The 26,702-nt window shown below is 40.7% G+C and overlaps 1 protein-coding gene across 1 annotated transcript; it reads right to left on the bottom strand.

The window, feature by feature from the left end:
* Positions 1–2,507: 2,507 nt before the first annotated feature.
* On the bottom strand, positions 2,508–7,508 carry PATE4 (prostate and testis expressed 4). The gene is made up of 3 exons (XM_032285031.1): positions 7,270–7,508; positions 3,338–3,454; positions 2,508–3,014 (listed from the first exon to the last, which is right to left on the bottom strand). The coding sequence occupies exons 1-3, from the start codon at positions 7,325–7,327 to the stop codon at positions 2,893–2,895; spliced, it is 297 nt and encodes a 98-aa protein (XP_032140922.1). The 5' UTR covers positions 7,328–7,508; the 3' UTR covers positions 2,508–2,892.
* Positions 7,509–26,702: the final 19,194 nt, after the last annotated feature.

The following is a 26,702-nucleotide window of genomic DNA, read 5'->3' on the forward strand; positions in this document are numbered from 1 at the left end:
TTCCTAAAACCCTTGTAATTTCTTAAGTGATAAGAGCAATAGGAACATCTTTTGATATAATATTTGGTCTTTTGTCCTTGGTTCATGAAGCATTTACATGTCTTATAACAAATCCTTCAACCATACCTGAATTTATATTAGCAAAGTGATTTTTGGAAAGCCTTTAGATAACCACAGAATAAGGGCTGGTTGCCAAGGGAATCAACCATGTGATTAGAGGGTTAGAACTTTCAGTCCTGCCTCTCAGCCTCTGGAGAGGGGAGGACTGGAGGCTGAATTAACCACTGGTGACCAATCATTTATTAATAATCAATCATATCTATGCAATGAAACCTCCATTAAATATCCTTAATTAAAAGGGTGTTTAGAGCTACTGCATTGGTGAACAAGAACATATCTATGTGCTGGAAGGGTGGTGCACTCCAGACTCCACAAGGACAGAAGCTCCTGTGCTCAGGAGCCTTCCAGACCTTGCCCTATCTACCCCTTCATCTGGCTGTGCATCTGTATCCTTTGCAATAAATCCATCATCATAAGTAAATTATCTCTGCAGGTTTGTGAGCTGTTCTAGCAAATTATTGAACCCAAGGAGGGGAATGTGGGAATTTCCGGTTTGGACAAAAGTTGTGCATGACCTGAGGACCCACAATTTGTGATTGGCCTCTGCAGTTGAGGGGCAGTCTTGGGAGACTGAGCCCTTTATCTGTGGAGGCTGCACTAACTCCAGGCAATTGGTGTCAGAACTGAGTTAAATTTTAGAGCACTCGGTCAGTGTGCACTGGGGAATGGGATAATTTCTTGGGGTGGAAAACCCCACACATTTCATGTCAGAAGTGTGTGTGAGACAGTATAGTAAACATTGATTTTTTTTCCCTTTATAACTAATGATAAAAATTGCATCACAAATGAATGGAGAAAGGATAGACTTTGTAGTCAATGGTGCTAAAAAATCTGAGTCACTCTATGGAGAAAAACAATATTGCCTTTTACTTAAAGCAATATTACAAAGGTGGCTTCACACAGGTTAAATATCTGAATATAAACACAATAACAGGACTGGGTATGGTGGCTCACCCCTGTAATCCCAGCACTTTGGGAGGCTGAGGCAGGTGAATCACAAGGTCAAGAGATCGAGACCAGCCTGGCCAACATGGTGAAACCCTGTCTCTACTAAAAATACAAAAGGCAGCTGAGCGTTGTGGTGCATGTCTGTAGTCCCAGCTACATGGGAAGATGAGGCAAGGGAATAGCTTGAACCTGGAAGGCAGAGGCTGCAGTAAGATGAGATGGTGCCACTGCACTCCAGCCTGGGTGACAGAGTGAGACTCTATCTCAAAAAATGGCAAAACAAACAAACAAACATAACAAATCAAAACACTGTCCCCAGAAACCCTCACTCAGGATTCTTCAGAGAGGTAGGAGAACTACAAATGTACAATCATATGAGCTAAGAGAGGAGAGTTTTAAGAAGGGGACTGATATGATTTGGCTGTGTTCCCACCCAAATTTCATCTTGAATTCCCATGTGTTGTGGGAAGAACCAGTGGGAGGTAATTGAATCATAGGGGCAGGTTTTTCCTGTGCTTTTCTCATGATAGTAAGTCTCACAAGATCTGATGGCTACTATTAAGGGGAATGTTCCTGCACAAGCTCTCTTCTCTTGTCTGCCACCATGTGACATATGCCTTTCACCTTCCGCCATGATTGTAAGGCTTCCCCAGCCACATGGAACTGTAAGTCCAATAAACCTCTTTCTTTTGTAAATTGCCCAGTTATCAGTGGTGTGAAAACAAACTAATACAGGGACATTAACTGCTAAAAGAATTTCAGTGAGTACACGAGCTAATGAGGAACTGATAAATTGAGTTATTAGGACATCATGTTTGTTTGCTTCAGAACATAGTGGGGCACCATTTACATCACAGATACGCCTAAAGGATTATCTGAAGCATGTCATGAAGTTTAAAATCCGTAAATTGATCTCCGCATTCATTCATAGCACTTGCTCTGCATTCCCGTCTTTCTGCAGGTCACCATAAGCCCTGAGCGGTGGATACTGTTGTTACCTAGACTGACCCCTGGGTACTCAGGCTTACCAATGGTTTGAATTCCTAGTTTCTTTGGATTGTATTTGTTTCCCATTGCAGCTATAATAAATCATTGCAAACTTAGTGGCTTAAAACAATACACACTTAGTAGCTGAAAATAACACCCCCTAAAAGTTCTAGAGGCCAAAATGAGTCTTACAGGGCTTAAATCAAGGTGGCATCAGGGCCGGTTTCTGGAGGCTCTGAGGGGAGAATCTGTTTCTTTGACTTTTTCAGCTTCTAGTGGCCTCCTGTAGTTTTTTGCTTATGGCCTATTCCTCCATCTGCAAAGCACATCACTCCAATCTCTGCTTCCATCGTCACAACTTTTCTTCTTCTGTGTCAGATCTCCCTTTACTTGCGTCTTATAAGGAGATTTTGATAGCACTTCAGACCACCCAGATAATGCAAGGTAACCTCCCCTTCTCAAGATCCTTAATCATATTTTCAAGGTCCCTTTTGCCATTTAAGGTAACTTTCACAGGTTCCAGAGATTAGGATGTAAAAATATTTGGGGGTCCATTATTTACCCTACCATAGGGATATAAATCAGAAATCAGGAGTAAAAGACAAAAAAGTAAGCACAGCTCATGGAGGATTTTGTTTCAATGCTCATGATTGTAGGGATCTAATGGTGGAGGTTGGTGTGGGGAGCCCCTTCACTGCAATGAGGACACGACCCCTGCAGCTCTCTCTGGGATCTTAGGCTAATATGGAATTTGGTGTAGGAAATAAAACAGTTCATGTTGGTTGGTCTTGATTCTGAATCTTGAACAGATGATCCTCTGCAAGTTCATAAGCTCCATTAGAAGACGTTACAGAAGTTTTTGTCACAGCACAGTGTCACTCTCAATAGGTCTTTTTTGTAGGACTCCTCTTCCCGGCACTTATGCTTACACATATGTGTTGAATACATATGTTTTTCTCCTACAAAATAAAGAAGCCTGTTATAAGTGCTGGAGGAGATTGTCTTAATAGTGACTTACTAAAACTCAGCACCAAGAGGAACAGCACTTAGCACTGCGTCTCTTTCCCTGGCGCCTGGGTTCATTTCCCAATCACCGCCCTATCTGGCTCTGGATGTCAAACCCCACAGTGCAAAAGTTGGAAATCATCCCTTCTTGCCTCTTCTTTTATTCCTTGCTTTACCTTCTAGCAGGGCTTAAAGATATTGAGTCCTTTATCCCAGGCACTAGCAAGAGTGATGGTTCTCTGCAGGCATTTTTGGAGTCTTCATGAGCCCCACTTACCCCTGAAATAGGCTGTTGTTGAACATAACTCATTTTCTTTTGCAATGCAAGTGCCTTGGCCTGCCATACACTTCCATCCTTCCGTGTACATGCAGGTATTACACCTCAGACCCGTAACTGCAGGGTGGAGAGAATAGAATATTCAGGCGGAATACCGGGATTATGGGAAAATGAGTTTTCAGCATTAGTAAGAGGTTGCATATTGACTATACTGTTCACTCACTCCATTAGTTGTTATTTGTAGAATTCTTGATTAATGTAGCTTTGTAAGTTAAGCTAGGAGGTAGATAAAAAAGATAACACACAGTCTCTGTGACCTGAATAGGGTCCATCTATATTTGAAGACAAGTTAACATGTGAAATAATAACAACAGCAAAGATAATGTATAGTCAACCAGATGAATCCTGTGATGCAGATTAAGAGTATAGCAATAGGAAGATTACTGTGGGCTGGAAAAGTAGGAGAATACTTTAGCTAAAGACTTGAGCTGGCTCCCTCCTCTTTTCCTCTTATTTGGAGGGAAAGGATGACATTAGTTGCTGGGTTTTGAGCATGTTCCACATTCTGGACATTGTTTTAGGTGCTGAGAATGCAAAAATAAACAAGTGTTTACAACATGCTGGGGAGATAGGCATTAAACAACCCCCCCGAAATTAGGTATAGTTGTATTGTAATATCAAGAAATAGTTAAACATGTAATGAGAACATTTAAGAGGGAAGAACTAATGTATTTTAGAGAGCCAAGCAAGGCTTCCATGGGAATGGGATGTAAGGTGAGGCCTGATGATAAATAAGAGTCAGCCAGGTAAGTGGGTGATGTGGTATGGGCAGAGTGAAGAACATTTCAGGCAGAGGGAACAGCAGTGGAAAAAGCTTGTGTATTGAGGAACAAAAATGCTAGTGTAACTGGGTCACAGAGAATGAAGTGGGTTGTGCTATGAGACACGGCTGGGCAGGTAAGCAGAGATTCAACTTCCTGAGCCCTCCTAGGCCAAAGACATCAGTATGGTTTTTGATCCATGAGCAATGAGAATTTATTGAAAAATTTTAAGCAAGGAAGCGATCTAATCCCATTTACATTTATCTATCAGGTCAACATGGGACTTAAAATGTGCAAACAGAAAACAGTTTTATTCTTCTGCCCACTACTACCCATTTGAGTTCTTTTTCTAAAGCGAGTTCTTCTAATCCTGCAGGTAATTTCAGACAAGGCTCCTAACTTGTCTATGTACTTTTAGGAAAAGGAAATCTTGCCGCCACTTTTGGGCATAAGAATAATCTGGGTTCAGTAATTTATGCATTGAGTCCCATGCAATAATAATAAAATAGCTCTGTTTCATTAAAAGCCCATGTTTCTTACCAACAACCTGCTCTCCCTTTATGAATGCCCATGCACATCCACACACATGCACACACCTATGCATAGACACATAGCTCAGACTTGCTTAGGTGTTTGTAATGGGCAGGAGGGGGTGGCTTTGACTTTCTCTCTATTTCTCTGTCTTGGTTTCCTCCTGCTCACCTCTGGCTTATGAGTGATAGTTTCTGACCCATTTCATTTGGTGAGCGGGAGAGGGACAGGTGAAGGACAGGAAAGATTTCATCGGACTGGCTCTAATGCCATCATCTGTTGTCCATGGCAGTTACTTAAAACCCAATCTCTTGGACTTTGTGTTTAATAAAAGCTGACTCATTTTCTTGAGTCAGGAGAATTCATTTTCTTGAGTTTCTAGAATCAGCGGAACATTTGTGGGTTCTCCAGGCTTTCCCCCACAAAAATATTCAAATCCGCTGCTGTAGCATGGGCTGGATATTTCCCCCAGGTGGTGGTTATATTTTCTCTCAGCTGTAAGAAGCTAGTGGCCCACTTCTTGCTAAAATACTTTGTTCCTCCAGACAGCCCTCCTGGCTAGAACTTTAAACAGCTCAAGCCTGACTTGCTTGATACAGCATGGCCCAGATCAGATCCACAGGAGTGTATGCACATCCTCCCTGCTTGTATGTAATGCAGCTCAGCTGTTTCTCAGTTCCACCATTTCAGGGCTGTAGCCACAGGCTCCCTCTCACCTTTAGGTTCCTCAAGTTCACTGTGCCTTCCAAACACCAGAGGACACTATCAATTTCTCCCTGAAGGAACTCTCATGAGGGTTCTCTCTCTCACGGGAGTTGGGAGCAAGCTGCACAGTGCACTGATAATGCTCTTCAGATAATAGTCTCTTTGATCTTTAACCTCTGAGTATTTTCAACTTCAACATTTAAAAAATGCATTATTTAAAAATAGGTAATACTTTGATGTGACTAAATAGTAAGTAATATAAAAAGAATGCTGTGCAAAGTTGACCTCCCACTCTTGCCAGCTAGTTATCCAGTTTTCATCTGACAAATAATGGAAACCAGTTTTATTCATTTCTTTTATATCTTTCAGATTGATTTTCACTATATTCAAGCAAATATAAATATGTACATGTATCTTTTTACCTCCTTTTCATAATTGGTAGTATACTATACATACTCTGCACTTTGATTTTTTGAATGATGTATACTAATTGTATAGTATTCTCCTGTAGAGCTATACTGTGCTTGAATTAACCCGTCCCTTACTTATGAGAATTTAAGCTATCTGCACTTTTTGATATTATTTGCTGCAATATATAATGCCGAACATATTTCATTTGTGTGGGAGTATATCTGTAAGATAATTTCATATAAGCAGAATTGCTAGATAAAAAGTAAACTCTTTTGTGATTTTAATAGATATTGCCAAATTGCCCTCCAGAGGAGATGTAACTATTTATTCTCTTGCTATCAATGCTTGGAAAATTCTTGTCTCACTACAACTTCAATACTTGAATATTTTATCAAACTTCTGGATGTTGCCAATCTGATAGGCGAAAAATGATATTTTGGTGTTCTTTTAATTTACATTTTTCATAATATGAGTGAGATTGAGCACTTTTTATATGTTTAATAGCCATTTTTATGTGAACTGTCTACATACTTTGCCCATTTTTCTTTTAGATTGTTGGCCTTTTCCTTTTTGATTTTTTTAAAAGGAAGCATTACATGTCTGTGATGTAAGTTGCATTTTTCATTTTTGTCATGAAGAATATTTTGATTTTCATGAGTCAAATTTGTCAGTTTTTCTTTTAAGAACTCTGGATTTTGAGTCATAGTTAGGCCTTTCTTATTTCTAAGCTTATAAACAAATTATGTCACATTTTCTTATAATTCTTTTATGGTTTATTATTTCATACTAAGTGTCAAAAGGTAGCAAAATAGAAATATAAGGTAGAAATATAATCATATTTGAAGTACATTTAATAGGTAGAAAGCATAGTAATTATTCATTATTTTTTAGTGAGTGTCAAGGGAGAGGGAGATTTCAAGGATGGCTTCTAAGTGTAGGAGATGTTTGTTGATGAAAGACTGAAGCTCAGAATAGAAATCGGGCTAGGATATAAAATTGGGCATTTTCAGCAGATAGATTGTAATTGAAGCCATAGAAGTTAATAAGTCAATATAAAGGAGTGTCTGAGTGGGCAGTATAAAGCCTTGAGGTATCTCAGTGTTTAAAGATCAGGTAGAATAGAAAATCCTACAAAATACACAGAAGTAACCAGAGGAAACAAAAACTAGATTGTAGGAGAGAATAATGGAGAAAAGTGTATCAAGAGAGCAGGGGACCAAAATGAGATAAGTATGGATGAAAGTCAATTAATTTGAAGTCTGAAAATTGCTGTCCTGTTGCCCTGCAATCAGTACATTTTCTTCTGGATTAGTGTGTTGTATGTGATCTCTCTGACATCCTGAAACTCAGATTGTACTGAGTCTTCAGGTCTGAGCTGCAGCATGTGAGTGACACTTGGAGAGTAGAGATTTAGAGAGCAGTACCCCTAAGTTGCATCCCTCCACCCACATTATTCAAACTTACCCTCTTGGAGGTAGAGGAGAAATAAGCTCACAAGGAGCAGTGTGTTCATTTTCCTCATTGGATACTTGTTCTGGTGACAGAAGGTGTGCTGAGTGAGGCATTGGAAAGGACAACCACTAGCTTGCTTTATAAAGCTTAGATGTTTGATCACAGCCAGTAAATAGAAAGGAGGGAGGAGTCCCTGATAAAGGCACGAGACAGAACTGTCCTTTCCCTACTCCTTCCCTTAAGGAGCCAGAAATCTGTACTAGTGTGGAAAGTGCAGGCTGGTGAGCACTGTCAGGGAATGCTTCTGGCTAAAGTTGAAGTAGATTTCCATCCCTGAGTTTCCATCCTCTCTTTGCCTTCCCTGCCCCATGTCTGTCTTCTCCCCACTTTTTTTTTTTTTTTTTTAAGAGACAGGGTCTTACTCTTGTTACAGCCCAGGCTCGAATGCAGTGGCTCATCGTAGCCTCAAACTTCTGGGTATAAGCAATCCTCCTGCTTCAACCTCCAGTGTAGCTGGGACTACAGTCTCTACCCACCCTTTTTCTCTGTGTCTGCATGTATGCAGTGTGATTGATATGGTTTGAAGGTTTGCTCCCTCAAAATCTCATGTTAAAATGTAAGCCACAATGTTGGAGGTAGGGCATGGTGGGAGCTGTTTGGGTCATGTGGGGAGAGCCCCCATGAATTGCTTGGTGCCATCCTCATTGTAATGAGTGAGTTCTTGCTTTGGTAGTTCAAGTGAGAGCTTGTTGCTTAAAAGAGTGTGGAACTTTCCCTTCCCATCTCTCTCTTGTTCCCTTCTCTCTCTTGCTCCCATTCTTGCCATGTTATACACCAACTCCTTTTTTGCCTTCCACCATGATTGCAAGCTCACTGAGGCCCTCACCAGGAGCAGATGCCAGCACTATGCCGCCAGCACTATGCCTCCTGCACAGCCTGCAGAACTGTGAGCCAATTAAATTTCTCTTCTTTACAAATTACCTAATCTCTAGTATTTCTTTATAGCAATGCAAAAATGCACTAACAGAAAATTGATAATGAGAAGTGGGGTGTTGCTATAAAGATACCTGAAAATGTTGAAGAAGCTTGGGAACTGGGTAATCGGCAGAGGTTGGAAGAGTTTGGAGGGCTTAGAAGACGGGAAGTTGGGGGAATGTTGGAATTTCTTAGAGACTTGTTAAGTGGTTGTGACCAAAATGCTGATAGAAATATGGATAGCAAAGGCCAGGCTGAGGAGGTCTCAGATGAAAATGAGGAAGCTATTTGGAACCGGAGCAAAGGTCACCATTGCTATGCCTTTGCAAAGAGCTTGGGTGCATTGTGTCCATGCCCTGGGAATTTGTGGAAGATTGAACTTGAGAAGACGACCTAGGGTATCTGGCAGAATAAATTTGTAAACAGTAAAGTATTCAAGATGTGATATGGCTGCTTCTAGCAGCACAATTATGTATGGGAGGAAAGAAATAACTTAAAGTTGGAACTTATATTTAAAAGAAAAGTAGAGCATAAAAATTTGAAAAATTCACAGCCTAACCATGTGGCAGAGAAGGAATGAATGTTTTCAGCAGAGGACTTCAAGTGGCCTGTGGAGGAACTACTTGCTAGATATATTTGCATGACTAAAAGGGAGCTAAGAGCTATTATCCAATAATATATTATTACATAATAATAGCTAATAATATCCAAGACAATGGGGAAAAGGCCATGAAGGCATTTTAGAAATCTTCAAAGTAGCCCCTCCCATCACAAGCTCAGAGGCCTAGGAGGAAAGAATATTTTCAGGGGCCAGGCCCTGGGTCCTTCTGCCCTGTGCTGCTGAAAGGGGCTCAGGTACAACTTGAGTCATTGCTCTGAAGGGTGCAAGCCATAAGCTTTGGCAGCTTCCACATGGTGCTAAGCCTGCAGGTGTGCAAGAGTGAAAGAGGCTTGACAGCTTTCACCTCAATTTTTGGAGGATGTATGGAAAAGCCTTGGTGCTCAAGAAGAAGCCTGTTTTAAGGTCACAGCCCCCACAGAGAGGCTCTATTAGGACAGTGCCAAGGGAAAATGTGGCATTGAAGCCCCCATAAGAGTCTCCACTGGGGAACAGCCTAGTGGAGCTATCTATGAGATCTGTGAGTATAGCCACAGAGGCTGCACCCTGCAAAACCATAGAGGCAGATATTCTCAAGGCCTTGGAAACCCACCTCTCACACCAGTGTGCCCAGGATGTGGGACATGGAGCCAAGGGAGATTATTCTGGAATTTTAAGATTTAAGGACTGCCTTGCTGGATTTCAGACTTGGAAGAGCCTCTTACTCCTTTCTTTTGGCTTATTTTTCCCTTTTGGAATGGGAATGTTTACTCAATGCCTGTACCACCATCATATCTTGGAAGTAAGGAGCTTGTGTTTGATTTTATAAGCTCATAGGTTGAAGGAAATTGCTTTGAGAATCAGATGAGACTTTGGACTTTAGACTTTTGAGAGATGCTGGAACAAATTAAGACTTTAGGAAATTGTTAGGAATAGATGATTGTATTGTACAATGTGAGAAGGACATGAATTTGAGGGGCCAGAGACAGAATGATATTGTTTAGATGTTTGTCCCCTACAAATCTCATGTTGAAATGTGATTAGAGGTGGGGCCTGGTAAGAAGCGTTTGGGTCATGGGGGAGGATCCCTCATGAGTGGCTTGATGTTGACTTTCTGGTGATAAGTGCATTCTCACTCTATGAGTTCATGTGAGGCCTGGTGTTTAAAAGAGCCTGGAATCTCCCCTCCGTTTCTCCAGCTCCCTCTCTTGCCATGTGATGTGCTGGTCCCCCCTTAGCCTCCTTCCATGATTGTAAGCTTTCTGCGGCTTCACCAGAAGTAAATGCTGGCGCTATGTTTCATTACAGCCTGCAGAACCATCAGCCAAAATAAAACCTCTTTTCTTTATAAAAGTAACTAGCCTCAGGCATTTCTTTATAGCAATGCAAAATGACCTAATACAGTAAAACTATCAGATTTCTGGTTCCCTAGAAATGTCTTATGCTTACTAAGTGAAATAGTGTTCATCATTAGGACAATGACTTATAAAATGGGATGACATATGAATCGCAGAATTCAAAGGTTTCCAGAGTTTTATGTAATATGTAGGTGTACTGAGACAGCTTATTCCAATGCTGAAAAAAATTTCCCCAGTTTAAGGCTTGGGCAAATTTCTTTTTTCTTTTTCTTTCTGTCTTTCTTTCTTTCTTTTTTTATTTTTTTTTGAGATGGAGCTTTGCTCTTTTGTTCGGGCTGGAGTGAAGTGGTGTGATCTTGGCTCACTGCAACCTCCACCCCCCAGATTCAAGTGATTTTCCTGCCTTAGCCTCTCGAGTAGCTGGCATTAGAGGTGCCTGCCACCATGCCTAGCTAATTTTTGTATTTTTAGTAGAGATGGGGTTTCGCCATGTTGGTCAGGCTGATCTCAAACTCTTGACCTCAGGTGATCCACCCTCCTTGGCCTCCCAAAGTGCTGGGATTACAGGCATGAGCCACCCATGCCCAGCCAAGGGTTGTTTTTCTCCTGAGCATCCATACCACAATTCCCCTAGTCCTCTAATACCAGAAGAGCTAAAGCTAAGAAAATATCCAGAAATAACTTTCTGTACTAGTGTGGAAAGTGCAGGCTGGTGAGCACTGTCAGGGAATGCTTCTGAGTTTCCATCCTCTCTTTGCTTTCCCTGCCCCATGGGAATAACTTTCTGGATATTTTCTTAGCTTTAGCTCTTCTAGTATTAGAGCTAGAACTATGTCTCAACCATTCTCAGATACGTCTCAAATAATGTCCTTGCTCTTTACTCCTTAGAGAAACAGTCCATTTCTAACATCATTCCATATCCTTCAGTTTTATTTAGAAGAAACTTCTAGAAGAAGATTTCTTGATTTTTGCCCCTTAAACATCTCAATCTTCTTGGTAAAATGTAACCCTTTCGATGGCCATCTTCAAGGTCACTCCTTCCCCCTCCTCCTTCCAGTTATAGCCATTGTCTCATTGTCCTCCTTGCCCAGGTGCTCTTCTCTGTGTGTGGCACCAGCTGGATGAAGCCTTTGACATCTACCTTAGCTAGTGGGTCTGGATTTCATTTCAAGATAACAGTCATTAAGATCTTCCTTGTTTCTACCTCAGCCGTGTCGTTCTTCTTGGGTATTTGGTACTTGGTACTTTCTAGGATCCTAATATGGATTGTCTGCCTTTCCTCCTTTCATATCCTTTATTTTACGGAAACCCTGTGAAATATGTATAATCCTCTCATTTTTACAGATGAGATAATAAGCTCAGAATGGTTCAGTAACTTACTTAAGGCTACACGGCTAGCAAGTAGCACAGGATTTGAATCCATGACAGTGTGTAGCGAACTTATATTCGGGATAAAAGGAGATATCCTTTCTAGAAGTCATCACTGAGGCAGATGAGTGGGCTTTTTGCTATATTCCCCAACCACTGGAGTCCTTTGTTATTGATTTTTCTGGAACTGCGCCATAGTAAATGAGAAATTCAATTCTGTAATCTTTGGCTTAAGTACTATGTATTAATTTCCTATTGCTACTATAAATAAATAAGAAATTTAGTGGTTTTTACTTATCAGCAGAGTTGATTCTTTCTGTAGGCTCTGAAGAGAGAATCTGTTTCCTTGACTTTTTCAGCTTCTAGTGGCCTCCTGTTTTCCTTGGCTTATTACCTGTTCCTCCATCTTCAAAGCATATCGCTCCAATCTCTGCTTTCATCATCACATTGGCTGTTTGTTTTTTTTTCTGTAATCAAATCTTCTCTGCTTCCTTCTTATAAGGACATTTGTGATTGCATTAAGGGCCACTGGGATAATGCAAGATAACCTCACCAACCCAAGATTCTTGTTTTAATCAGAACTTCAGTGCCCTTTTTGCATAAAAGGTAGCATTTACAGGTTTCAGAAATCAAGAAATTAAGATGTAAAAATCCTCGGGGGTCATTATTTAGCCCACTACATACTCTCAGAGGCACAATCATTGCACCATCCCCTTCAGCCCTTCTGTTTACCCATAAGCAATCACTTCCAGCAAGATATGTCTTTCTCTGCCTGGCCTTCTTGCCCACCTACATTCCTTATTACCCCTTCATTCGGGCCATAGCAAACACCTGCTTTTCTAACAGTGTTGGGTTGTTTGACACATCTATACTTTGATGTTTTGTGTTTTCTTGGCACCCTCCGCAACTCCCTTCTTCGTTTAGCTAACTCCTCACTAGCTTTCAAAGTCCTGCTCTTCCACTCCCTCTTCAAGGAAGCCTTACCTGATCAGGTATTTTAATTTGAATGCCTGTATTTAAACCTCTACAGCTAGCTGTGCTTGATGTATTTGTGGTCCTTTAAACTATATTCCAAGTTCTGTGAGGTCATGAATTAGTGTCTTAGACTAGCACTTACTGTTTCATATTGTGATCAATGATGGTTCCTTGAATATCAAAGTTGAAAAATTAATGAGTGGAAATTATAGGAGCAGAGACTTCAGCTCAACTTTGGGGAGAATTTTATAATAAATTAATCAAAAGATACAATGGAGGCCTTTGGGTAGTAAGTTTCCAGTTGCTGGAGGATTAGAGTCAACATTATCCTGGGAATGGCCATACTGCCCAAAATAATTTATAGATTCAATGCTATTTCCACCAAGCTACCATGGAGTTTCTTTGTAGAATTAGAAAAAACTACTTTAAATTTCATATGGAACCAAAAAAGAGTCCACATAGCCAAGACAATCCTAAGCAAAAAGAACAAAGCTGTAGGCATCATGCTACCTGACTTCATATATCCTGAAGTGTGTTTTCCAACTTGGTTCTATTCTCCCCATCACTTTCAGGCACATCAATCAATCGTACTTTTGATCTTTGCACATAGTCCCATATTTCTTGGAGGCTTTGTTCATTCCTTTTCACCCTTTTTTCTTTAATCTTGTCTTCACACTTTATTTCACTACTTTGATCTTCAATCCCTGATATGCTTTCAGAGATCGATTGATCTTTATCAATCTTGATTGATTCAGCTATTGATACTTTTATATGCTTCATGAAGTTCTTGTGCTGTGTTTTTGAGCTCCGTCGGGTCATTTATGTTCTTCTCTAAACTGGTTATTCTAGCTAGCAGTTCCTATAATCTTTTATCAATGTTCTTAGCTTTCTTACATTGGGTTAGAACATGCTCTTTTAGCTCAGAGGAGTTTGTTTTTACCCACCTTCTGAAGCCTCCTTCTGTTAGTTTGTCAATCTCATTCTCTGTCCAGTTTTGTGCCCTTGCTGGAGAGGAGTTGTGATCATTTGGAAGAGAAGAGGCATTCTGGTTTTTGGAATTTTCAGCGTTTTTGCACTGGTGTTTCCTCATCTTTTTGTATTTATCTACCTTTGATCTGTGAAGCTGATTACCTTTGGATGGGGTTTTTATGTGGGGGTCCTTGATGTTAATGTTGTTCCTTTCTGTTTGTTAGTTTTCCTTTTAACAGGCCCCTCTTCTGCAGGTCTGCTGTAGCTTGCTGGAGGTCCACTCCAGATGCTGTTTACCTGGGTATTACCAATGGAGGCTGCCGAACAGGAACAGCAAAGATTTCTGCCTGCTCCTTCCTTTAGAAGTTTTGTCCCAGAGGAGCACCAGCCTGATGCCAGCCAGAGCTCTCCTGTATGAGGTGGCTGTTGAACCCTGTTGGGAGCTTTCTCCCAGTCAGGAGGCACGGGGATCAGGGACTCACTTGAGGGGTCAGTCTGTCTTTTAGCAGAGCTTGAACGCTGTGCTATGAGAATCCTTGTCAGGAGCAGCTGCTCCCTTCAGATCACAGGCAGGAAAGATTAAGCTCACTGAAGCTGTGCCGACTGCCACCCCTTCCCCCAGGTGCTCTGTCCCAAGGAGGTAGAAGTTTTGTCTGTCAGTTCCTGACTGGGGCTGCTTCCTTTCTTTCAGAGATGCCCTGTCCAGTGAGAAGAAATCTAGAGAAACAGTCTGGCTACAGCTTCTTTGCCCTACTGTGGTGAATTCCATCTAGTCGGACTCTCCCAGCCTTCTTAGCACTCGGGAAAACCGCCCACTAGAGCTTCAGTAATAGCAGACGCTCCTCCCCACACCAAGATTGACTGTCCCAGGTTGACTTCAGACTGCTGTCCTGGCAGTGAGAATTTCAAGCCAGTGGTTCTTAGCTTGCTCGGCTGCATGGGAGTGGGACCCACTGAGTGAGACCACTTGGCTCCCTGGCTTCAGCCCCCTTTCCAGAGGAGTGAATGGATCTATCTCACTGGGGTTCCAGGCACCACTGGGGTACGAAAAAGACTCCTGCAGCTAGCTTGGTGTCTGCCCAAACAGCCACCCAGTTTTGTGCTTGATACCCAGGGCCCTGGTGGTGTAGGCACACAAGGGAACCTCCTGATCTGCAGAATGCAAAAACTGTGGGAAAAGCATAGTATCCAGGCTGGGTAGCACAGTCCCTCATGGCATTCCTTGGCTGTGGGAGGGAGGTCCCCTGGCTTCTTGTACCTTGCACTTCGTGGGTGAAGTTATGCCCCACCCTGCTTCTACTCACCCTCCGTGGGCTGCACCCACTACCTAACCAGGCCCAATGAGATGAGCTGGGTACCCCAGTTGGAAATGCTGAAATCACCCACCTTCTGTGTTGGTCTTGCTGGGAGCTGCAGACCAGAGCTGTTTCTGTTTGGCCATCTTGTCAGATTCCCCTGGGGCTGCTTGAGAAATCTTTCTAAGCCTATTTTCCTTATATGAGAAATGAGAATGATAATAGTAACTACATCATAAGATTATTATGAAGATGAATTGAGATAATGCATGAAATTTCTTGGCATAGAGTAACACTCAACCAACATTTGATATTATTATTTAGTCATTAAATCAACAAAAATGGTGCTGACATTTCTGTGAGAGCATTCTGTAAAAGAAAAAAAAGTTAATTCAAAGAATTAACAGAAATCTTTGGTACTTCAGTGGTTGGTGTTATTATGTATCCTACCTGAAGACAAAATTTGACCTATTTTCATTTTAGAATTTCCATATAACTCAAGCTAGTAAAAATTCCCGGCATGAGACTCCTTCCACTAGAGAAAAGCAGAAGAAAAAGTAAAGGGGACTTAGTCTTTCACCTTAGGTACCAGCTCAGCCACAGGTGGGTAGAGCGTCAAGTAGATTCTTGGGGGTCCCTGACTCTAGGACTTGACTCCTGATGGCATTGCTGGCCCTTTCTTGGGCCAGAGGGAAGCCCAGGGCCCTAAAGGGTGAGTCCCAGGCCAGGCAGCATTCACCACGAGCTGACTGAAGAGCTCTTGGACGTTAAGGGAACATGGGTGGTAGTCTGGCAGTACTCACTGTGGGCCTGTAGTGTTGGTGGCCATGGGATACGGCTCCTCTGCTTTTGGAAAGGGTAGGGAAGAGGGGGAAGTACTGCATCTTGTGGTTTGAGTGCCAGGTCAGCTACAGGGCAATAGAATACCAGGTAGACTTCTAAGGTTTTTTGATTTGAGTCCCTGGATTTTGGATGGCACCTCTGTACCCATGTGTGGCCTGGGGGAACTTGCTACCCTGAAGGGAAGAACACAGGCCTGGCTGGTTTTGCCACCTGCTGATTGTAAAGGTCCACGGCCTTGAGCAAACATAGCCTGTAGCACGGAGTGGCTACAGCAGGCCTTGGATGAGACTTTGCTGTGGTAACTTCAGGTCTGATTCAGCTCAGTCCTAGTGGCAGTGGCCACAAGGGTGCTTGTGTCACTTCATCCCCAGCTCTAGGTGGCTCAGAACAGAGAGACAGAGAGAGTTTGTATGTTTAGGAGAAAGTAAGGGAAGAGAACAAGAATCTCTGCCTGGTAATACAGAGAATTCTTCTGGATCTCATCCAAGACCATCAGGGCAGAACCTTTGCGAGCACAAAAACCAAAGTGGTACTGTGCTTGGGATGCCCCCTGAAGCAGAGACAGCTTAGATAACAACGTCCAAGTCCTTTCCAGTACATGGAAAGACATTAGATCACATAGACATGTGTTCTCAGACCGGAGGGCAATTAAACTATTAATAACAAAGGTAACTAGAAAATCTCCATATGTTTGAAAATGTAAAATATGTGAAATACTTCTAAGGAATACATGGGATAAAGAGAAATCACGGTGAAAACAGGAAACATTTTTAACTAATTTGTAATGACAATACAACATATTAAAACTTGTAAAATGTAAGATTCTTACAGGCAAATTTATAACCTTAAATGAATATAAGAAGAAAAGGTTTAAAACGAATAATCTAAACAACCATTTCAAAAAACTAGCAAAAAATAGCGAAGTAAACCCAAACTAAGTAGAAGGATTATAAGTTGTAAGTTTGAAAGCAGAAATTAATAAAATAACAAACGAAATAACAAAAGATATTTTTTAAAAGAGTAATAAAAGTGCTAAAACCCTGGAAAGACTGATCAAGAGAAAAAGAAGGCCAAATTACCAATATGACTGATAAAAAAGTAGATGATACTACAGAACTTATAGACATTAAAAAGATCCTAAAATGATATTATAAGGATTATTATGCCAATGATTTTAAAATACAGATTACATTTGCAAATTCATAGAATTCATTCACAAGTGTAAATTAAATGGATTATAACAAAATGAACATGCCTGTATAAAATAGTTGAAGACATGAAGCATTACCAGCACTCAGAACCAGTGCCCCGCCACACATTACCTTCCCTTTATTAAACTTCTCTGCTCTCAAAACGTAACTACTATCCAGACCGCTAACATAATAAAGTTTGATTTTGCCTCTGTTTTAACTTTATATAAATTAAATTTGTTTAAATTTATAAATAAACTTATGTTTTTGGTGTATCTCTTCACTTACTCAGCATTATGTTTGTGAGGTTTATCCATGATAGCTGGTTGAATTTATTGATGTTATATTTCATACATATTATGGATGTCAAACACATGATATTCACTTTTCTTTTAACAGACATTTAGGTTATTTTCAGATTGGGGCTACTATGAACAAAGTGACTATGTATATTTTTGAACATGCCTTTTGGTGTAAATATGAATATATTGGTATTGGGAATGTGTCTAAAAGTTAGAATTGCTGGACCATAGGATATGTGTATGTTCACTTTTTGTAGTTAATGGCAAATAATTTTCAAAATATGGTTGTTCTTATTTATACTCCTACAAGTTTATTTATACTCCTACTAGAACTCCTGTTGCTCTGTATCCTTTCTAGTATTTGCATTGTCACATGCTTAGAAATATCTCCTCCCACTCTGTGACTTGCTTTTTCAATCTCAATTTATTATTTGATGAACGCTGTTCTTGATTTTGATATGATCCAATTTATTGATCTCTTTTTAAATGATTTATGGGTTTGTGTACTGTTATTTGAGGATTTTTGCAAGTATAAACGCAATGTTGTAAATATTTCCAGATGGTCAGTTACTATGAGGACTATCCAAGGATGACAAGTTACCAACCCCTTATTTAGCCAGCAGGCCCTGAAATGAAAGAGAGGGAGTAATGAAGGAAAATTTGGTAATCTTTAGAATGAATTAGGATAATAGAGGGAACCCAGATATTTGTAGTGAGGGGATAGGATATAATCCTTTTAAAAGATAGAGAAACATAGTAAATCATTCCTCTTTACTCCCAAACATTTCTAAAGTGATAAAATTTATCCAAGTATTATGCCTTTGTTGGCATCCAGTAACCCTCCTGTGAAGAAAAGAAAAACTTTCCTTATTGCAATCTCATATTCATATATTGTCACTTCACAATATACCATTAAACATTTTTTTCTTGACATAAGTGTTTTTTATTCTTAATTCTACAAATATTTTTAAAATAATCTCAACTTTTATTTTAGATTGAGAGGGTTACCTGTGCAGGTTTGTTACATGGGCATAATATGTGATGCTGTGGTTTAGGGTACAAATAATCCCATCACCCAGGTAGTGAGCATATTACCCAATAGGTAGTTTTTTCAGCCCACGTCCCCTTTCCCTTTCCCTTTCTAGTAGTTCCCAGTATCTACTGTTCCCATTTTTGTGTCCATGTGTCTCCAACGTTTAGCTCCCAATGATAAGTGAGAACATGCGATATTTGGTTTTCCGTTCCTGCACTAATTGACTTAGGACGATGGTCTCCAGCTATATCCGTGTTGCTACAAAGGATATGTTTTCATTCTTTTTTATGGCTGCGTAGCACTCCATGATGTGTATGTACCACATTTTTCTTTATCCAATCCACTATTGGTGGGCATCTAAGTTGATTCCATGTCCTTGCTATTGTGAATAGTGCTGTGATGAACATATGAGTGCATGTACCTTTTCGGCAGAATGATTTCTTTTCCTTTGGGTATATACTCAGTAATGGGACAGCTGGGTCAAATGGTAGCTGTGTTTTGAGTTCTTTGAGAAATCTCCAAACTGCTTTGCATAGAAGCTGACCTAATTTACATTTCCATCAACAATGTATAAGCATTCCATTTTTTCTCTGCAGCCTTGCCAGCAGCATATGTTATTTTTTGACTTTTTAATAATGGCTATCCTGATTGGTGTAAGATGGTATCTCATTGTGATTTTGACTTGCAATCCTTTGATCATTAGTTGTGCCAAACATTCTTTATAAGTTTGTTGACTGCTTTTGAGAAATGCCTGTTTATGTCCTTTGACCATTGGGATTATTTGTTTCTTGCCTGTTGATTTGCTTAAGTTCTCTAGATTTTGGATATTAGGCCTTTTTTGAATGTATAGTTTGCAAACACTTTTTCCTCTTCTGTGGTTTGGCTGTTTACTCTGTTGCTAGTTTATTTTGCTGTGCGGGAGCTCTTTAGTTTAATTAGTTCCCACTTGTCAATTATTTTTGTTGCAATTGCTCTTGAGGACTTGGTCATAAATTCTTTCCCAAGGATGATGTCCATAATGATGTTTTCTAGGCTTTCTCCTGGAATTCTTATAGTTTGATGTCTTACATTTAAATCTGATCCATCTTGAATTAATTTTTGTATATGGTGAAAGGTAGGGGTCCAGTTTCATTCTTCTGCATATGGCTAGCCAGTTATCCCAGCACAATTTGTTGAATAGGTAGTCCTTTCCCCATTGCTTGTTTTTGTTGACTTTGTTGAAGATCAGATGGCTGTAGGTGTGTTGTGTGGCTTTATTTCTGGGCTCTCTGTTCTGTTCCCTTCGTCTAGGTGTCTGTTTTTGTAACAATCCCATGATGCTTTGCTTACTGTAGCCTTGTAGCATTTTTTAAGTTGGGTAATGTGATACCTCTGCCTTTGTTCTTTTTGCTTAGAATTGCTTTGGCTATTTGGGCTCTTTTTCAGTTCCATTTGGATTTTAGAGTAGTTTTTTTCTATTTCTGTGAAAAATGATGTTGGTAGTTTGGCAGGAAGAGCATTGGACCTGTAGATTACTTTGGACGGTATGGCCATATTAATGATATGGATTCTTCCAATCAATCCATGAGCCTGGAATGTTTTTCTGTTTGTTTGTGTCATCTGTGATTTCTTTGCAGCTGTCTTTCATAGTTCTCCTTGCCAGTATGCTCTTTGGTTTGTTCATAGCATACGTTACACTTAATCCTTTTCTGGTTTACTTGCATATACATTTCATGAGAGTAGGAACCTCACACATCATATCTATCATTGTTTTTCCAGCTCTTAGGACAGTGCCTGGAATCCAGAAGTGGAATCAATAAATATTGCTGAAAGAATGAAAGCCTTGAGTCAGGCAGAGCCTCCTTTTCTCTGCTGAAATAAACCAGCAAGAGTGGCCTAAATCAAAGCATTGTCCAGAAGGAGGCGGGAGAGACAGTGTTTCAAAGGCCAGGGCTGCCGGAGGGTCCCCACTCCTCTGCTGGAAGAGGATTCCTGTCACAGTTGTTGGCTCAGGAACTAAAACTTCAACTGAGGTAATGTGGTCTGACCATACTATAAACTAGTTATCTTGCAAGTGTGTGATTTGAGGGTGGGTGGGCAAGAACATCAACTTCTTTTCACATTTCTGTATTAATTAAAATTTGCAACAGCTATATACTATTTTACAATGAAAAATGTAAATAGAAGCTTAAACGTTTAAAAATATGAAATGTAATTTGGTTGGGAAATAATGCAACATAATTAATTTCTGAATGTGGTTTTCAATGGTTCCAAGAGATTTTCCTTCAAGTGTAAAATATCTCCTTGATCAGATTCAGACTACTGTAAAAACTTTGCTCTATTTTTGTTTCTTGTCCTAATCTTCCATACTATAGAATTCCATTTTATGAAGTTATAAAGGGTCATGGGCTCATGTAGTGTGGGATATGGCTGCTTAGATACCAAGAACTGTACACAGCACAGATTTTTTTAGAAGAAGGCTTAGAAGATCTAGAAACAATGGTTACAACTTTGTTGCTAGTTTCTGTTGTATGGATTTTTTCTTTATTGCTTTCTAACCCCATTGTTTTATATGAATGCTTAGATATTTTATTTGAATGTTTTTCGTATATGAAGGCTTTTCTTTTTTAATTTTAAAATCATTCAAAAATGTACTTTTCAAGTCCATGATATTCTCCATATTATTAAAACTTTCTTCAATTATTATTAAGCAGTCAGCTACTAACATCAAGTGGTTTTTATGGGATAGAATGTCATACTACAAGATTGCAGCACATCTCAGCTTCATGCTTTACACCTGTAGGTGAGCCTCTGTAAAGTTTATTAATTTATTCAATAAATACTTCAGTCCTGTGTCACGTGCTCTGTGTGTTGTTAGGAATGGAAAGAGGAATAAGACATAATCTAAGCAACCAAGATGATCAGGGTCCAATGCAGGAAATTTTGAATCAGCAGTTTGCAGTATTTTAGCCCATTACAAAATGTATGATGAGTAGCAGTCATATCAGATATCAGGGTCACACACAGTTGTAATTATAAGTCCACTCCTTTCCGCCTCTTTTATGAATGCATGCCACTTATTTATGAAAGGGAGTGCTATTTTCATAGATATGATTGGGATGGCTGGAGAGGTCACTAGTAACATTAGTAAAAGTATCCAAATTGCAGTGATCTTAAGCACCAACCCACAGACTCTGGAAATAATACTCTAGATCCAGGAATTTTCATTTTTAAAACAACCTTTGTGGTTCAAGAGACTTTGGGAAACATTGTTCTATGGATTTCCTTTCGTAGCTGAGACCAGGCTGTGATGTTTGATACAGTTTTACCAAAGTCTGTACTATCAGGTATCAAATGACAATACATGTGAGTCACTAACAGCTTCTGATGGGTAGTGCTTTTTCTTTTTTTTTTTTGAGACAGAGTTTCACTCTTGTTACCCAGGCTGGAGTGCAATGGCGCCATCTCGGCTCACCGCAACCTCCGCCTCCTAGGTTCAGGCAATTCCCCTGCCTCAGCCTCCTGAGTAGCTGGGACTACAGGCACGCGCCACCATGCCCAGCTAATTTTTTGTAGTTTTAGTAGAGGTGGGGTTTCACCATGTTGACCAGGATGGCCTCGATCTCTTGACCTCGTGATCCACCCGCCTCGGCCTCCCAAAATGCTGGGATTACAGGCGTGAGCCACCGCGCCCGTCTGGGTAGTGCTTTTTCAAAAGCAGTTCAGGTCTTCATGATTTTCCCTCCAGGGATGGAGAACAGGTGAAGATTCCATACTCCTCCTGGACTAGTATGATCTTACAATGTCCTGGGAACAAATACTTGGGCAAAAAGAAACACATCCTAAGGAAGTTTGCACAGAGGAATCTCCACCATAGACTGAAGATGAGGTGTGGAAGTCTGAGGACTCAGAGGCACTATTGGAGCACTGTTACATTGGGCAGAGCTAGAAGAGACACCTCAGTATCCACTGATGTGTCATAGACAGCCGTGGCCTGCAGTAGCACCTGCAGTACTTGTCTAAATAGCAGTGACTGTAAGTAGAATTCTCTTGTTTCTGGGGGTGAAGAGGAGGAAGGAAGGATAGAAAAATGCTGGGGCCCAGAGAAGGCAACTGACTCAAGCTGAGTTGTTCAGTGACCTTGCCAAGGGATTTGGAATGGGACTGGATTCCAGAGTGGGGTGGCTGCTTTCATGAACTGAGAAGATACAAACGAGCTCTCAATAATGGCCATTTTCTAAAAAGCAGATGAAGAGGCAGAGAAAGACATCTAAAATCAGAGAAAGGGAATATATATATATTCACAAAAGGACGCAGAGAAGAAAGGGGGTGTTTGTGTATTTGTGTTAAAGTTTATCTCTCCACTTTTCGAGTTGTGTACCATGAAACACCATGAGTCGCTTAGAATAAGTTCTCCCTTTTGTTTATGCTAGTTTAATTCCTGTTTCTAATATTTGAAAACAACAGAGTCCTAATTAATGTTCTCATACTGATTACAAAATTGCCAGCCAAATGGTGTGATGAAATGGAGGTTCATACTTTGTAAGAGGAAAGTCGCTGACATTCCAGAAGTGACCTGCTTACAAGACTGTATGTAATCAGAGTCACCTTTGTGCACTTAGATAGATACTGACCTGTTTCATCAAGCCCTCAAACCTGTCAGAAAGTGTTAGGGAAGAGTAGGGTCTCTAAGATAACTTATAAACTTGCAACTCCAGATGTAGCCTTTTGTTGAAGGAGGTAGTTCTCACCTAGAAAAAGAAGGAAGGGCTACACGTGAAGGGCTGTGTTGAGTCTTGGATCTGGAACGCTGGTTGTTTCAGTAGGTTTTTTTGTTTTTTTTAAGGTTTCAGCTAAAACCCTGAGGCAAGCATTAGGGGACAGTGTCTGCCTTTGGTTCTTGACACACAATGCTGAAAACTTAAGATTTTCTGGGAATATAGGGCCAATGCCTGAGGAGGAAGATTTGAACTGTGGCTGGGCACTGTTACCAAGGTGTGGTGAGTGTCCGTTCTTCACAGCAGGGAAAAGGAGAGTAACCGAATACACGTATTCAGACTGCGTGTGTGTAGATGTGTGTAGGGAAGGGATGCCATTAGTAAGTACAGCTAACATCTATGGGGATTTCTGATGTTCCTGCCTCTGGGCCAAGCTCTCAAGAGTTGTCGTCTTATTTAATCCTTATCCCAGTCCTAATATACTATTATACTTTCTGTTTTATAGATGAAGAAATGGGGGCACAAAGGCCTTACAGCTATCAAGTGAAGAATTAGAATTTGAAGCTGGGAAGTTTGCCTGGAAAACTCACCCTGTATCTTTTGCTCTCACTGTGCTCCTTTCTGCTATACATGTTTAATACCATCTCTTAGTTCTGGGCCTCTAAGCTCAAATGCCAGGAAGAATGTGAATTAGTTAACTTGGTTATACCTGGGAGAAAACATGGAACAGGGGAGGCTGTACGAAACTGGGTGACGCTTAACTGTCTGAAAGGGCAGTAGCTATCGAGCTCTGGCTAACTGTGGCCGTGTAGGATTTCAGGCTCAGGATTGGCACATCTTTCTTTCTTTCCTTTTTTTTTCTTTTGGTTGAGATAGAGTCTTGCTCTGTTGCCCAGGCGGGAGTGTAGTGATGAGATCTTGGCTCACTGCAATGTCCGCCTCCTGGGTTCAAGCAATTCTCTTGCCTCAGCCTCCTGAGTAGCTAGGATTACAAATGCGTGCCACCACACTCAGCTGATTTTTGTATTTTTAGTAGAGACAGGGTTTCACCCTGTTGGCCAGGCTGGTTGCGAACTCCTGACCTCAAGTGATCCACCCACTCAACCTCCCAAAGTGCTGGGATTACAGGCATGAGCCACCACAGCCAGCCGGCAAATCTTCTGATGATTAAAAAATACCACAAATCTGGATATTTATGTGAATTCTTCTGATATGTGATGTGACACAATTTCGAAAAAATCACCATGCCAAGAAGGCCTGACAAAGCACATCTGTTAGCAAAATATGTGACCAGTATTAGCCTCTGTCTTCAGTCATTAACTCAGAAAGAACACTTTTTGGGACTTCACCTTTAGTAGCCAAGGAACCCACAAGTTTGTCCCATGCTGACTCCCTACATCCGGACCACATCGCATACATGGTGCTGTCACTCTAGTGAGCCTGCAGTTATTATTATTTTTCTATTTTTGCCTTGGTAACACGGAAGCATGGGTGATTTTCGCTTTGGTGAATGGACATCTTCTTAGCTCTCGCTGGCTGGGACTTTCATTCAGCCTGTTGGCTTAGCAGTTTCTCCTCCTGCCCCTCCTGCGTATCCCACCCTGTTCTGTGAGTTGGGTCACATTGGTATACCACAGCAAGCCCCATGGTAGGCCCACTGACTTTCAACTTAGTGTCCACTCCACATGCAAACAAGGGTGGCTCAGGAAAGCTATCCTTAGAGTGGCTTTGCCACTGTGGCTACTATGAGAAGACTCTGTCCCAGGTTGGTACAGGACAGTATGAGGGGATCTCCTCCTAAAGACTCAGTCAGGGAGTAGGGCAAGATTTCATTCTGCCAAGCTGTCAATCCCACTCCTAGAGCCCCACATGTGCAAATGAAATATTTCTTCTCCGGCTCTTCCATCCTGCCTACGCCCAACCAGCCCTTTCTCCTAGGGCTAGAAAAGCAGAGGACGTTTTCTTTTTTCTTTCTGTGAATTGTACATGTTTTCTTTCTGTGATAGAGTAGACCTGAACCTCATAGTCTTATGAGGCATCCATGCTATAATTTGAAGAAATTTTCTCTGAGTTACCCAGTTTTAGTTTTTGACTTTCTAAATGAATAGCTAAAGAGATCTGGCAGGTTCTTTCTCCCCACCCTGTCCCAAAACAATTATCTGGCTTCTGCATTGTTTCTGCATAATCTGATTTTTGAATGTCAGTCTGAATATTGCTCCTGACTTTTTACTTTCCTTCTGAAACAAACCCAATTCACCCCTAGGCAATAAAGTTGGCTGCTGCAGGAACCACACACACAAAAAAATGAAAATAAATTTTATTTTTTAACACTTTCTACATTTTTTGTACTTTTTAAACGCAGCCTCAGAAGCCTCAGGCCCTGCCTCCAGGGTCTTGGTTGTTAGGCCATTATCTACCTTAGCATTTCTCAAGAAACTAAGGTTAGGCTTAGCATGTCAACCCTGAGCTTTATATATTCTTCATGCCAATGTAATGTTTCTTCTTTCTTTCTTCTCTTAAATTATCAGTGAAAACTTTTTAGAAGAAATCTAAGTTTCTGAAATGACACTTTGCTATAAAAATCATCAGCCATCACTTTTACCAACATGTGCTGAATTCCCAAACTATATTGTGTGGCTCCCTTTTCTCTGCCTCCATAACCATTTTTCTAACCTAAATACCTAGTCTGAGAATTTTTTTCTTTCTAATAGTTAGAAATTGAATATGTTATTTTCTTTCCTTCCTTCCTTCCTTCCTTCCTTCCTTCCTTCCTTTCTTTCTTTCTTTCTTTCTTTCTTTCTTTCTTTCTTTCTTTCTTTCTTTCTTTCTTTCTTTCTTTCTTTTTCTTTCTTTCTTTCTTTCTTTCTTTCATCTTTCTTTATTTCTTTTTATTTTTTTTTTTCAGGGAGTATATGTGTGCAGGTTTGTTACACGGGTAAATTGTATGTTGCCAGGGTTTGCTGTACAGATTATTTTGTCAGCCAGGTAATGAGCATAGTACCAGATAAGCAGTTTTTTGATCCTCACCCTCCTCCCACCCTCTACCCTCAAGTAGGCCTGGTGTCTATTGTTCCTTTTTTGTATGTCCATGTGTACTCAATGAACATGTGAATTTCTGCTACTCTCTGTAAGTCTGCCCTGAAACTCTAGGCAGTGACCAATCTCAGGCTCCAGGGTCTCTCTCTCTCATGTCTGGCTGCCCCTCTGCCTCAGAGCTGACTGCCTCCAACACTTCAGTGACTTCATTTAGAAGCAATGCAAACCACTGCTGTCCAGGCTTTCTCTGTGTGTCCAGGCAGCTGTTTTAAATGTACGAAACTCGGCTGTCCAAATAGTAAATGGTTTTGACACTTAAATGGTTTTCTTGACCTAGGGTAGAACTTGTTATTTATGATAATAGGAACAATTTGTGAGTTAGAAGTCTTCCCCTCTGGCTGTGGTTGAGCAGACGAGACAAACACTGTCTTTAATCCGACCTTTGCTGCACCCTGGATTCAGTGGGAAAAGTATATCTTAATTAGAGAGAACAGCCCTGTCAAGAAAGAAAGGTCAGGAAGGTAGAGGCAGGGAGAAAAAGCAGAAGTTGTAACAGTATCACTAGGTGAGGCCCAGGAGGGGAAGCAGCACAGCGGGTTTAATAATGTAATTATTACAACATTTAAGGATTGTGCCCCTTTGGGTTCAGGGCCATTCTCTGACCTTGATGCCCTCTTTCAATCACTTGCTGTGGGAAGAGTTAAGAAGGTGCGGGTTTGTCTTCTTAAGATCGAAAGATATGAGAGGACTCAAGATAAGGCCTTTGGAAAAGCAGAGTGGGACTGGTAGAACTGACTTGGCATTCT

Source organism: Sapajus apella, unplaced genomic scaffold (assembly GCF_009761245.1).
Source record: "Sapajus apella isolate SASKATOON/1434 unplaced genomic scaffold, GSC_monkey_1.0 scaffold16, whole genome shotgun sequence".
Lineage (NCBI taxonomy): Eukaryota > Metazoa > Chordata > Mammalia > Primates > Cebidae > Sapajus > Sapajus apella.